The sequence below is a fragment of the Carcharhinus amblyrhynchos genome, chromosome 11, assembly GCF_965287045.1.
Source record: "Carcharhinus amblyrhynchos chromosome 11, sCarAmb.v2.hapA, whole genome shotgun sequence".
NCBI classification, from domain to species: Eukaryota; Metazoa; Chordata; class Chondrichthyes; order Carcharhiniformes; family Carcharhinidae; genus Carcharhinus; species Carcharhinus amblyrhynchos.
In genome coordinates, this window is record NC_137334.1 from 60349411 (window position 1) to 60365039 (window position 15629).

General features: G+C 43.6%; 1 protein-coding gene across 3 annotated transcripts in view; it reads left to right on the top strand.

The window, feature by feature from the left end:
• Positions 1–15629, top strand: part of cers6 (ceramide synthase 6) — a 259805-nt gene that overhangs the window by 127837 nt on the left and 116339 nt on the right. For all 3 annotated transcript variants that reach the window (XM_080199211.1, XM_080199209.1, XM_080199210.1), the window contains exon 4: positions 9330–9387. In XM_080199211.1, coding sequence (XP_080055337.1) covers positions 9330–9387 — 58 coding nt within the window. The remainder of the gene's footprint in view (positions 1–9329; positions 9388–15629) is intronic.

Sequence of the window (15629 nt, forward strand, 5' to 3'; positions counted from 1 at the left end):
TACTTAATTTCGTCCCTGCAGATAGGATGCTGTAGCTATAATTAGCTTTCGTTACAAGCATAATGGTCCATAAATATATAAAGGGCACTCTTGTGATATGTACTTTCAGGCTATGTTAATATCTTTTTCTGAAGTTCCCTGCGCAAAGGCAGCTCTGACCCACAGCATCACAATCTCCACCATTGGTAGGATAAGGAGCCAAGTCTCAAATCCACTTCTCCAGAATGGAGATCTGAGACTGTTCTGATCCCACACTGGCTGTCACGCCAACAAGCTCTCAAGAGCCAGTGTTGCTGTGGCGACATGTGCTTTTGGATGCATGTTGCAGACCAGAACTATGAATAATGATGGCAGAGGCTCCAATTTTCTTTCCAGTACATGCTGACTGAGAGTCTCTCCAGCTCCTACTACCTGTCGTTGGCGTGTATTGGAAGTTGATATTCAACACATTTGGTTAGGTCATCAACGCGCCTTCCTTAGCCATTAAGTCCTGGTGTGGGACTTGAACCTGGACACTCCCAATGTGTCAACAAGACCATCCTTTTGTTAATAATGGCAGCACCTATTCTATTTCCATAATATAATTGAATCTCAAAGTATCTCAGTACACAATTCTATTGCTAGACATGTTACTTGCAAGCATATTTAGACTTGTGCTTCTGAGAAGAGTGTGATTTGATTGCAAAATAGGTCATAAGTGGAGAAACAAGCATTTAGCTACCGCTGTGAAATAATGACACTTGTCTTAATTGTCTGCTTTGAAAAAGTTAAGTAGCTTGACATTTAATTGCAAGCAGTACTTGTTAGAAATGATTATAACAAGGAAGGGAAAACCACATTGTGTTGTCCAAGGGAGACCAAGCATCAGCTTCAATCTGCTTTTCATTTTGGAATAATACATTATATAATGGCAAAATTGTACTTCCTTGGGTAAAGTTAAGCATTGTACTTCAGAATTTGTAATACCTTGCACATCAGCACGTCATAGTTCAGGGCCACGCGTGTTTTGGAATCAGAGAGAAGAGTGTTGGAAGAGCTAATGTTTATGGAGGATGTTAGTGGAAGGTCTGTTAGAAGGGCATGGAATAGTCAAATCTGGAAATTACAAAGGCACAAATAAGGGTTTAAAATATAACTTATTCAACTGAGGGAATTGCAAGTTGGAATTAATTCTACATTTTTACATGAAAGTCTGTAATATTCAGCAGGAAAATGGGTTATGTTTAAGGCACGTACGGAATAGTTTCTGAAAGTCAGCCATACCAGAACTTAAACCAAAGAGGCAAATCATCACTTCCCCCTTTGACCCCCGACATGACTTTGAATTATTTTCCTTACTCCACAAAATATGTAGGTGGTTCCACTTGAATTTAGTTGATGTACATCACCTCCATTTTGTTTAGTTTGGATCTATATGTGGCACAGAAACTTTTACTGCATAAAAAAGGAGTGCGTAGCGAGACAGAAACTAACTCTACGAGCCTAGAAGCATTCCTGATTTGTGACAAAACAGCAATTCATGAATGTTGCCCTACATTCAGAATATGCTGTCGTCTTAATTTAACTGTAGATTTTCAATAAGCGAGAAATTGGCATCATATGTGTCTGTTATTTGGGAGCTACGTGCCTTAAGTACCTTTAGGGCTCCAAAATGTCATCTAAGGCACATGTACACACTTTGGTGGGTGGTGGGGTGGTTTGAATTGTGCCAAACATTGTGGGGTCACATCTTCATTATGGAATTGGGAACCTCACAAGCAGATGAATTTGGGGTCTCAGTCTCAAGACCCAAGTCTCTTCAAATTCAAATGGCCCAGTTGACCCATGGCCAAGTTGTGCACTGAGCACCTCAAAGAGACAGGAACACCCTGGTGCCAGCAGCAAAGGTGGACTACAGCCATGTTGGAGGCTGCTGCTATCTCGCCAATTTGAGCACACATCCCCTTGGAACACCAGGAGGTCAGATGAGGCAGGCAGCGACCTTGCACCACAAACTAACGGGCAACCCTCATGTCAGTGCTAGTTGATTCCACAGAGTCTTCTCAAAACCAACCCCAAAGAAGTAGATTTGGACACCATTTTGAACCTGACAGCCAGTGCACTGATGTGGACTAGGTTGTGCAATATCACAAGGAAAAGTTTTTAAAATGTAATTCTCTTCTGGACAGGCCTGGTAACAAACTTAAGGGGCTATTAATTGGAGGTGATCACTTTCTCCCTCCCCATTTCCAGCCTATTGAAAATTCACAACTGTCGTGGAGGCATTGAGAGGCTGATATAACCTCCAAGATTGTGATTTTCAAAGCTCACCCACTGGCCCATGGCCCTTTGTGTGGTGAATTTAGTAGTGGCTGAGACTACTGATGTGAATAGTAGGATCACTGCTGACCTTGGCTGACCCTATGAGGTCATTGAGGTTCTTGCATCGTCGATTGATGTACTTGGGGCTTGACGCTGTGCAGTGATCTCCATGGTAGTCTGCTTTCACTGCCTTCTCAATGTGTGTCTGGATGCCTTCCTCAACTACTATGATACAGTACACCACCCTTCCTTTCCATCTGATTCACTGAGACCTTCACTGCAGTGTTAAAAATCCTTAGAGCCTGCTCTTTCTCACGTGTGTCCTTCTTCAATATTTCCCATGCCGGTGTCACTACTTGTGTGACTGCCAGCACCTGCTCCAGCCATTAAGCACTTCCTCTTTAAGAACATAAGAATTAGGAGCAGGAGTAGGTCATCTGACCCCACAGCCATTCAGTAAGATCATGGCTGATCTTTTTGTGGACTCAGCCTCACTTATCCACCCGCTCACCACAACCTTTAATTCCTTTACTGTTAAAAAATTTATCTATCCTTTCCTTAAAAACATTCAATGAGGTAGTCTCAACTGCTTCATCGGGCAGGGAATTCCACAGATTCACATCCCTTCATGTGAAGAAGTTCCTCCTCAACTCAGCCCTAAATCTGCTTCCCCTTTATTTTGAGGCATTGCCCTCTAATTATACTTTCACCCGTCAGTGGAAACAACTTCCTTGCTTCTATCTTACATATTCACTTCATAATCTTGTATGTTTCTACAAGATCTTCTCTCATTCTTCTGAATTTCAATGAGTATAGCCCCTGTCTACTCAGTCTTTCCTCATAAGTCAACCCTCTCAACTCCGAAATCAACCTAGTGAATCTCCTCAGTACACCCTTCAGCACATGTGTATCCTTTCTCAAGTAAGGAGACCAAAACTGTGCACAGTACTCCAGGTGTGGCCTCACCAGCATCTTGTACAGCAGCAACATAACCTCACTGTTTTTAAACTCCATCCCTCCACCAATGAAGGGCAAAATTCCATTTGACCTCTTAATTACCTGCTGCACCTGCAAACCAACTCCTTGTGCTTTTTGTACAAGGACACCCAGTTCCCTCTGCACAGCAGCATGCTGCAATTTTTTACCATTTAAATAATAGTCCATTTTGCTGTTATTCCTACCAAAATGGATGACCTCACATTTACCAACATCATACTCTATCTGCCAGACCCTCACCCCCTCACTAAGATTATCTGTATCCCTTTGCAAACTTTCAGCACCCTCTGCACACTTTGCCCTGCCACTCATCTGAGTGTCATCTGCAAATTTGACACATTACACCTGTCCCCAACTCCAAATCATCTATGTAAATCGTAAACAATTGCGATCCCAACACTGATCCCTGAGGCACACCACTAGTCATGATTGCCGAACAGAAAAACACCCATTTAACATAAGAACTTAAGAAATAGGAGCAGGAGTAGACCATCTAGCCCTTCGAGCCTGCCCCGCCATTCAATAAGATCATGGCTGATCTGTCGTGGCTCAGTTCCACTTTCCCGCCCTCTCCCCATAACCCTTAATCCCCTGTCTTATCAAAAACCCATCAACCCGCGTCTTAAAAATATTTAGCGAGGCAGCCTCCACCACTTCAACAGGCAGAGAATTCCAGAGATTCACCACCCTTTGAGTGAAGAAGTTCCTCCTCAACTCCGTTCTAAAACGCCCCCCCCTTTATCTTGAGGCTGTGCCCCCTAGTCCTACTGTCTTTTTTGAGCAGGAAGAGTCTCTCCACCTCTATCCTATCCATCCCATTCATCATCTTATACATCTCAATGAGATCTCCCCTCATTCTTCTAAACTCTAACAAGTACAAGCCTAGTTTATTCAGCCTCTCCTCATAGCTCAACCCCCTCAACTCCGGTATCAGCCTAGTAAACCTCCTCTGCACTCCCTCCAAGGCCAAAATATCTTTGCGCAGGTGCGGCGCCCAAAACTGCACACAGTACTCCAGCTGCGGCCTCACCAATGCCCTATACAGCTGCAGCAAGACCTCCCTACTTTTATATTCAATTCCCCTCGCTATGAAGGCCAGCATCCCATTTGCCTTCCTGACTACCTGCTGCACCTGCAAGCTGGGTTTTTGCGACTCATGCACAAGGACCCCGAGGTCCCTCTGCACCGTCGCCTGCTACAGTTTTTCGCCACGTAAGTAATAGTCCTTCCTACCATTATTCCTACCAAAGTGGACCACCTCACACTTGCCAACATTAAATTCCATTTGCCATTTCCTGGCCCATTCGCCCAGCCTATCTAGATCCTTCTGCAGACTCTCCACACCCTCCGCACAATTTGCCGTTCCCCCAATCTTGGTGTCATCAGCAAATTTCGACACCCTACACTCGGTTCCCTCCTCCAGATCATCTATATAAATGGTAAAAAGCTGAGGCCCCAGCACTGACCCCTGGAGCACTCCACTAGTCACTATCCGCCAATCCGAATAGCACCCGTTGACCCCCACTCTCTGCCTCCTATTTGACAACCAATCCTCTATCCACGCTAACACCCTACCCCCAACTCCATGTCCCTCGACCTTCTGCAGTAACCTCTTGTGAGGTACTTTGTCAAACGCCTTCTGAAAATCCAGAAAGACCACATCCACCGGCTCTCCTCTATCCACTGCCCTAGACACGTCCTCATAGAACTCCAGTAAATTTGTCAGATACGACTTCCCTTTAATGAAACCGTGCTGCGTCTGCTCTATCAAGCAATTCTCTTCAAGATGCCTCGCAATTTCCTCCTTAATGACGGATTCTAACATTTTACCTACCACAGACGTTAAACTAACCGGCCTATAATTCCCTGCCTTTTGCCTGGCACCCTTCTTAAACAACGGCGTTACATTAGCCGTTTTCCAATCTTCTGGCACTTCCCCGGAATCCAGCGACGTCTGGAAAATAACCACCAAGGCATCCACTATCACCTCCGCCATTTCTTTCAGAACCTTCGGATGCATTCCATCCGGTCCTGGGGACTTGTCCACAATCAGCCCCTCCAGTCTGTCGAGCACCGCCTCTCTAGTAACAGTAATGTCATTAAGACCCTCCAGTCCTACCACCTTTCCATCGCTAACACCCGGCAAATTATTCACGTCCTCCTCCGTGAAAACAGAAACAAAAAAGTTATTCAATACCTTAGCCATATCCCCATCCCCTACCACTAGGTCCCCTTTCTCATCCTCTAAAGGACCAACGTTCACCCTAGCCAGCCTCTTCCTTTTTATATATTTATAAAAACTCTTGCTATCCTTTTTTATATTAAGCGCTAGCCCAGCTTCATAATTTCTCCTACCCTTCTTTATCAACTTCTTTGTCAATCTTTGTTGACATTTAAACCTCTCCCAATCCTCTTCTCGCCCACTACTCTTAGCTACTCTAAATTCCTCTGCTTTTAATTTAACACTTTCCTTCACCTCCTTCGTTATCCACGGCTTATTACCTCTCCTCCTACGGTCCTTTTTGACCATCGGAATAAATTTCCACTGAGCACCAAGAAAGATCTCCTTAAAGATCCTCCACTGCTCCTCAGCAGACCCTCCCTCCAACGCGCTCCCCCAGTCAACATTCGCCAATTCTTCTCTCATCCTACCGTACTCCCCTTTATTCAAACAAAGTACGCGTGTCCGGGAACCCACTTTCTCCTCCTCCATCTGCACCAGAAACTCCACCATACAATGATCACTCTCCCCAAGAGGATCCTTCACTGCAAGGTCCCTAATTCTACCCGCCTCATTACATAGCACCAGATCCAAGATAGCTCGCTCCCTCGTCGGCTCCAACACACACTGTTCCAGGAAACTATCCCGGCAGCATTCCAAGAACTCCTCCTTGAGCCCACCGCGTCCAACATGGGTCGACCAATCAATATGCAAATTGAAATCCCCCATAACTACGGCCGTCCCATTCCTGCACGCCGCACTTATTTGCGCGTTAACAGCTCGCCCCACCTCCAGATCATTATTCGGGGGCCTATAGACGACACCCACCAGCGTCTTCCTCCCTTTGCTGTTCCTGATCTCCACCCACAACGATTCCACGTTCTGCTCCTTGGCTCCAATATCATCCCTTGCTACCACCTTGATGCTATCCTTAATCAGCAGAGCTACGCCACCCCCTTTTCCCTCCTGCCTATCCTTCCTAAACACTTGATAGCCCTGTACATTCAGCTCCCAGTCCCTGTCACCTTGCAGCCACGTCTCTGTAATGGCCACCAGATCGTATCCATTTGTGTTGATCTGCGCCACCAGCTCATCCACTTTATTCCTAATGCTTCGTGCATTCAGATAAAGTGCCTTCATCCCAGCCTTCACCTGGACCTTATTTGCCGGAACGCCACCAACCATACTCACGCCCCCTACTCCCTCTATTATTGGGACATCCTCGGCCTCTTCCCTTACCTGTACCCTATCCTTAACTTTAGACCTCGTAACGTCACCTACCCTCGCACCCCCCCCCCCAATTAGTTTAAAGCCCTGTCTACAGTCCTCTTTACTCGATTCGCCAGCACTCTGGTCCCAGCACGGTTCAGACCGACCCCATCCCGCCCGAACATTTACCTCCACTCTTTGCTTTCTGTTAGTTAACTAATCCTCTATCCATGCTAATACTTTACTCATAACACTGAGCATCTTTATCTTATGTAGCAGTCTTTGGTGCAGCACCTTGTCACATGCCTTCTGGAAATCCAGATACACCATACCACAAGTTCCCCATTGTCCCCTGTGCATGTAATGTTCTCAAAGAATTCCACCAAGTTAGTCAAACGTGACCTGCCCTTCATGAATCCATGCTGCATCTTACGAATGGGACAGTTTATATCCAGATGTCTCGCTGTTTCTTGCTTGATGATAGTTTCAAGCATTTTCCCTACTCCAGAAGTTAAGCTAACCGGCCTATAGTTATCTGGCTTTTGTCTACCTCTTTTTAAACAGTGGCATCACATTTGCTGTTTTCCAATCTGCGAGAACCACCCCAGAGGCAAGCAAATTTTGGTAAATTATCACTAGTGCATTTGCTATTTCCCCCATCATCCCTTTTAGTATCCTGGAATGTATTCCATCAGGACTAGGAGACTTGTCTACCTTTGGCCCCATTAACTTGCCCAACCCTACTTCATTCATCATAATGATAGTTTCTACGTTCTCATCTGCCATAGCCTTCCTGTCATCAGTGTTTGGCATGTTATTTGTGTCTTCCATTTGAAAATCGACACAAAATACCTGTTCAATGCCTCAACCCTTTTCTCATTTTCAGTTATTACATCCCCCTTCTCATCCTCCAAAGGACCAATGTTTTCTTTAGCCGCTCTTTTTCGTTTTATATATTTGTAGAAACTTTTGCTATCCGATTTTATATTCTGAGCTAGTTTACTCTCATAATCCATATCTCTTCTACCCCAGTCCAACGCCGGCATCTCCACATCATATCTCTTTTTCTACAGAGCTTCCTTATCACTGGCATATACTTTTGCTAAGCACCGTGAGAAATCATTTTGAAAGTCCTCGACTGTTCCTCAGTTGTCACAACATAAAGTTTTTGCTGCCAGTCTACCTTAGCCAATGCCTCCCTCATCCCTTTGTTTAAGCACAAGACACTGGTATTGGATTTTACCCTCTCACCTTCTATCGGTATTTGCTCTGCAGCAGAAATAGCTATGGTGCAACGAGTTTGGCTGCTGCTGTTTTCCCTAGATCCCTAGAGTTCATTCCCCCCAACAGTATCCAAAGCCGTATATCTGTTTTGCAGGGGAATGGCCACAGGAGATTTCTGCACTGCCTGCCTAGCTCGCTTGCTCTATCTGATGGTCACCCATTTCCTTCCTGCCTGTGAAGTCTGAACCTATGGTGTTACCACCTCTCTATACATGCTATCCACGATACTCTTTGACTCGCAGAGGTGCAGGCTAATTTTAAGCAGTGCATTCTAGTTTTGAGTGATGCAAGCCACTTATGGTACTGGCCCTCTGCTGACATGTCCAGCCAATCAACAGTGTGCTTTGCGTTGGCTGAGCAATGAAATCATTAAAATGAGCAGGCAGTATGAAGTTTAATTTAGCTCCCTGTGTCCTGCCACTGACAGCTGCCAACATCGCAGTGCCAGATTAAGCTTTATGTCACTGTATCACAAGACAAGGACTGTTATGGAAATAGCTAACAAGAATTTAAAATTCATTGTAGTGTACTTCATATTTTGATGTTTATATTACCATATTTTTAGACAGGTTGAAGCTGCTGTGAGTACATCATCTGTGCGTCAAACTAAGAAGTAGCAAATTTGTTAAGTGAATGCAGGGAAATTCCTGTGTCAATTCAATGTACGTGCACCCAGAACTTAGACCAGTGATGGACCATTAGAAGGACTAAGGGCCCTGCTCATTATTGCTCAACAACTAAGTAAACTTGTTACTCAAGACAGATATTTACACAAACTTATGCCTGTTTCCATCTGAATATCAGAGTTTTTTTCAGATTGGGAACACAGTGGCACAGTGGTATTGTCACTTGACTATTAATCCAGAACAAGACCTGGGAACCCAGGTTCAAATCCTGCTATGGCAGATAGTGAAATTTGAATTAAATAAAAATCTGTAATTAAAAGCCTAATGATGACCATGAAATCATTGTTGATTTTCATAAAACCATTCGTCTGCTTCACTAATGGTTTTTCAGGAAGGAAATTTGTCACCTTACCTGGTCTGGTCTGTGTGTGACTCCAGCATAGCAATGTAGTTGACTTTCAAATGCCTTCTGAACTGAAGGGGAGTTAGGGATGGGCAATTAATGCTGCCCAGTCAGTGATGCTCATGTCCTGTAAAATGAATTTAAAATAATGTGTACTGTAACGGATCTTGACCTTCCTAACAGTCTCATGTTCTTCTAATGTTACTGTTATTGATTATGTAAGTCTATAATATTAATTGCAACAAGTAACTGCTTCCTTATGATTGTTGTATATTTTCTTCCTCTGCAGGTGGAAGTTTACATTTTACCTTTACATATTTTCCTATGGTGTAAGGTTCCTGAAAAAGGTAAGGCATACCATGTTGAAACATGTTGGGATGTTTTATTCCATTCACTAATTTCAATGACAAAAGTTGATGGAAACATAAAATATCCAACACTGTTTTGTGCTGCTATCTGCTTACTGTTTAAAATCTACGAGGGGTGGATTAGATGTGGTATTTGTGATATATGAATAATGCTCAGAAACAGGCCTGAAGATGAACGCTTCATTATCATTATATCCACCATGCTGCTGATCTTGAGAAAGTTAGTAGATTTTAACAGTGGGGCTGTATGCTAATCAGACACTTAAAAGGCATTCTATTTATGGAGAGTGCAGAGAAAAAAGAACAGAGGCTGAGATTTTCCAGTCCTGCCCACCCCCAGAACCAGAAATTCCTGCCAAAGTCACCAGACCTTTCTTGCTGGTCCGTCAAATGTTCTTTCCCGCCTGTGACAATTCTTGCCAAGGGTGGGACTGGAAAATCCTGGCCATAGGCTGACAGTCTGTGATTTAAGTCACTAAAGGATTAGCCACCTTAATATCCACGTGGAAGTGAATTATTTTCTATCAGATACCTATGCAGTATTGGATTATTTGTATTGTTAAAAGTCCTTCCGCAATTCCAACCATGTGGAAGAACAGTTTCTCAGATGTATCCTGAACTTCTGTGATAACTGTGTGCATTTTGAAATTGCTGCTTTAAAACTACTAGTAAAAAGTCTGACTGGCGTAAACACAGTAAAAAGTGTTTACGCCAGTCCAACGCCGGCATACCCACATCATTAAAACTACTAGGCATAGAGCTGAAAATCAGTGGCAGTCAAAGAAAGATTAATCTCTCACACAGATCACAATCCATAATGTAACCGTGCGGTTATAATTGGGTGTTTCATTTATAACTTTCAGTTTTCATGATTATAATTCAAAGTTTGTGAAATTATGATGATTTTATATTTGTACTGGGGATTAAATTGTACTTGATTATATTCAGTTGGCTGGTAATATGGCACAAAGTCTCAAATGTGCAATTTAATATTGGGCTGAATAATTGAATACTTTAAGCTCAGTAAGAAGTGGATGAAGATCTTTAAATATTTTCGTATATTAGTGGTGCTCCTACCTACTCCTTGCTGTGATTTGAAAAATTAAATAAGCAATGAATGAGTTAAGACAACTCTTTTGAGGTGAGCATCGGATTAAATATCTGTTAATATAATGGAGTTGTTTTCAAATAAATTCATAGTCAAATTCAGGCAATCTAGGAGGATTTAAACAGTCATGGTTACAATTTTTAAAGTGTCTTTTTTTCTTCAGATGTGTATGGTTCAGTTTGTGAACTAAATATTTGGTAGGGCCAATTTCACAATGCTTCCAGTGGAGTGAGATTTCTATTGAAAACAATTATTGAGAAATTGTGAGGCATCCCTGATCTGAGCTCCAGAGGTGTAAAGCACATAATCACAATATCAATCCTTATTTATCAAAACTGAGCTTGTCATTGATCTCTATTTATCTTAGTAAAGGAACTACCAGTGTGATATCTAAGATTGACTGAGGAAGTGTGTGTCCTTGATAGAATTAATTAGCCCTATGTCTTGGCAGATAAAATATGCCTCATGGAAAGTCCAATTAGCCTAGAAAAATACGAAGAGTGCTTTGACTGGCAGAATCAGAAAGTGCCAACAGTGATACCCTGTAATTGTATGTCAATAATATAGTAAAAATTGATGAATTCATCATTAAGGTTTCAGCCGCTTTTAGAACTACAATAACGTAAGCTGAATTGAAATTTCCTGTCGCCGACTTAAAATCTGTTAACACTTAGTCATCAAACATTGGTGAATGTATCCACATCAGTTTATTCTTTAAAAATTTCCTGAAAATTCAACTTAAAAGCATATTTAAACTCATCGTAAGGATTTTAACAGGAGATGAGAATATAGAATTATTTGCCAGAGATCTTTGCTGAAGTCTCAAGCATTGGGAATATTAAATGATATGGGTAGCAAGCAGGAAAGTGCAATTAGACTATGTGACTCGAGTAGAGAAACCAGACTAAAAATCAAACGATCCATCTCTGTGGTGTAACATACAAAGATTCGATAGGCTTGCCACCTTTGGACTTCTGCCTGAGAGCTAGGTGGTGGCGTAGTGGCTAGCACTGCTGCCTCACAGCACCATAGACCCAGATTCGACTCCCAGCTTGGGTCACTCTCTGTGTAGAGTTTAAACATTCTCCCCATGTCTGTGTGGGTTTCCTTCGGGTGCTTCAGTTTCCTCCCACTGTCCAAAGATGTGCGGATTAGGTGGATTGGCTGTGTTAAACTGCCTGTTAGTGTCAGGGGAACGAGCTAGGGTAAGTGCAAGGGGTTATGGGAATAGGGCCTGGGTGGGATTGTGGTAGGTGCAGATTTAATGGGCCGAATGGCCTCCTTCTGCATTGTAGGATTCTATGATAAACATGAGCAGCATACTTGTAACTCATTTGCCAAAGCTAGGAATAGGACCTGGAATTTCAGAGGTAGCGGCATGCTCTGATCTTACATTTTTCTAAGCACCCTTGCAACTGGAACATGCGGCTATTGTTTCAAATGGGAAACAGAGATGGGAATCCTTCTTCTTACCTCTTTCATACTCCTCCACCTGACACATGCCTTCTGCAAGTATGTGCTGGCTCCATAAGATTGTCCCAGAAATGTAATACTGTGCTTACATAATGCTCATTACATCAGGCAAAGAGATACATAGAAATCAATCCTGAGGACTAGGAACATTTATCATCTCTGTATTCTTTAATTGTTACTCATTAAACGGTAACAGATTTTAGTGACGTTTACAAGGATGTCCTGTTTCAGGAATACTAAATAAAGCAACAACGTAAAGGAAGCAGAAAGGTTTAAGTCAATCAATTAAGTCAATAAGTAAAATAAGAAGCAGCTGAATCTGGACGTTCCAGTCTTAAAACATCCAGATTTGTGAATTTGTAGGGTCTGGAATTTTTGACTGTGCCACTGGACAGGTTTTTATTCCCCCTGGTACAAACTTTTTAGCCCCCTGGTACAAACTTCATAGATTTTTAAGATGTGCTAAATGAACAGATTGCCAGTGGCAAAGAATAGAATTCGGGAGGCATGGTGTTAACTGTCTGCAATTTTCTATTATCTTTCCATCTCTCATACACAAACTTTCACAAACAGGCGCGTACACTCGTTTTGCTTTCACATATACACGCTCACCCCTCTTTCACAAGCAAACATTTACCCTTCTCCCTCTCTCTCTCACACACATGCACAAACACTCACCCCACTCTCTCATACGCGCAAACCTCTCGCTCACACACACCTTGATTTGATTTGATTCATTACTGTCACATGTATTAGTATACAGTGAGAAGTATTGTCTCTTGCGCACTATACAGACAAAGCATATCTTTCATAAGAGAAGGAAATGAGAGGGTGCAGAATGTAGTGTCACATAGCTAGGGTGTAAAGAAAGATCAACTTAATGTGAGGTAGGTCCATTCAAAAGCCTGATGGCAGCAGGGAAGAAGCTGTTCTTGAGTCGGCTGGTACGTGACCTTGGACTTTTGTATCTTTTTCCTGAAAGAAGAAGGAGGAAGAGAGTATGTCCAGAGTTCATGGGGTCCTTAATTATACTGGCTCCCTTGCTGAGGCAGTGGGAAGTGTAGACAGAGTCAATGGATGGGAGGTTGGTTTGCGTGATAGATTGGCTACATTCACAATCTTTTGTAGCTTCTTGCGTTCTTAGGCTGAACAGAAGCCATACCAAGCTGTGATACAACCAGACAGAATGCTTTCTATGGTGCATCTGTAAAAGTTGATTAAAATTGTAATGACATGCCAAATTTCCTTAGTCTTCTGAGAAATTGGAGGCGTTAGTGAGCTATCTTAACTATAGTGTCGGCATGGGGACGCACACACACACACACACACACACACACACACTCCAGAGGAATTTGCTCTGACAACTGTGCGCTCCTTTATAAAGCCAGTTATCAATATTCTTGGCTCCATTCTCTCTCCATAGATGCTGTCAGTCCTGCTGAGATTTTCCAGAGTTTTCTGTTTTTGTTTCAGATTCCAGCATCCAGTTTTTTTTATTTTTACCAATATCTTTTGTATGTCAAACATTGGAATTAATACATTTTATTGAGGTTCCAGGCAAATGGACTGAGAATTTTTGGATTTTCTAAAGCTTTGGTGGCTATTATAGTAACTAGATTCATGTGACATTGTGTCTACACAAAGGTACATAGATAGCTAAAAGGTAAAATCATTTGGCACATTGTCACAGATGAATAGAGTAATACTGAATTTGAACCCCATCAAAGATTTGCTTCTTTTCACTGACCTTTTTATGATTAAGTATTTTCTTGCTGCTCAGTTAATAATCCCATCCTTATCCTGAAACTTAATGTCAGAAGGCTGTCATATAAAAGAATCAAATGGTCAGCAGTCTTTATGTTACATTTTACAGTGATTTATTGTGGTACTTTACAAAAACAATAATGTGCGTCCCTTCTTACCATGCAAACATTTATTTTGTCTCATTCTAATTCTTCTTCCACGTGGACTCTGAGTTGCAGAGAGCTGCTGCCAAATGTTATCGACCTTTTAGAATAGATGTCCCTTCACTCAAGGCACCCAAGTCCTGGGTTGGACCTGAATAGGCTAACTCTTTCTCATGGGCACTTGGCAACCTGGCCCTGAAAAGATACAGGCATTGGGGAGGGTTGATGGACTGTTTTGTGCAACAGCCTCTGAGCTATTTACCGCAATGAGTCGACTGCTGTGGGGAATTCTGGTTCTAATGTTTGGAGAACGGACGTCAAGAAATCAGAAACTTCGATAAATTCCTAAGGGAAACTGAACCAGTAGCCTTTCGATTCCCTGAGAGACTTCTGTTGACTTTGCAATCTGACCAGCCACTGCTGATGGTACTTCAAGTCCTGCAGTACTTCATTCAGGGCTCCCCATGTTGACTTTAGACAGCTGGATTTTGCATGAATGGACCAAAGTTTTCAGATGCTGTTGAAACTGCCTGTTTCTCAATGCTGCTCTGCAACCAGGGTTTTGGTGCACAGTAGGGCAGATGGCTCCTTTGCTTTCCCAGTCCACTCTTGTCTACATTGGAAGAGAGTGCATAGAATTTCCATTTTTGTCTGTTACCACCTTTATCTCCATGATAGGTCTGCATGGATGACTTTGCACTTTCTGTGCAGCGAGGAGATGGTGGGCCCGATTCTCCCAAAATGCTGAATTGGTGAGAAGAATGGTTGTTTTGTTCAGTGGGAGTTCAGACTCGAATCTCCCAACACTGTGCAATGCAGAGTTCACAATCATGAATATCAGTAAAAGTTCAGGGGGGGTTGCAGGGCCTATTCACACCAAAGTCTGACAGTTCTGGAACTCTGCGCATGCATAGTGGCCCCAAACTGTCAGACTGCAGTTTGCTGGTCAGCTCAATCGCTGGCCAGTCTGGGATCCCCACACTGCCGCCCCTCACGACACCCCCATAGCCCGATTGCGGCCCGCTCAAGCTTTCCCGGGCCAGCCCTGATTCCCCCCCCCCCAGTCCCGGAGCTCCGCAATCCCCAGCCCCCCCCTCCCCCCCGACTGCTAGGGGGAATTCCACCTCCCCCCTAGTCCCCCACCCCAGCAGAAACTAGCCCCTACCCCGTCTGCACTGGAGGTAGACTGCCCTCCCCAGTCCACCCGATTGCTGGCCTGTCTCCAGCCCAGAGCGATCCTATCTGCAGAGTGGCAGCAGGACTCCCTTAGACCCACGGATCAACTCTAGGCCCTGCCCAATAAGGGTCCCAAACCTGTGGCACTTCCTGCTAGCCTCCTCCCCCTTGGCACTGCCTGATGCCTCGTGGGCAGTGCCAAGCTGCCCTCTGGACAGTGCCAGGGGACACACACCAGCGGGCACCCAACTCCCTGGAGAGCCCTGATTGCCCCTTTCTTCCACTCCTGTGGGGCCTCCTGCTAATTCCCCGCAAGTGGGGAGCTACTCTAAACCCCGCCAGAGTGAAATACTGGCCAGGTGGGAGATGTTATTGGGCTTGGAGAATTCAGTCCCCGGGCCGATAATGACATTTAAAATAGATTAAAAATAAATTTAGATCACTTACCTTGTCTTCCCACCGGTTTCCAGCATGTTCTCGACTGTGCTTGCTCTCTGGCTGTGGGAGACGTGCATGCATCGGGAACACACGCGCAAATCCCACAAAATAGCTGACAC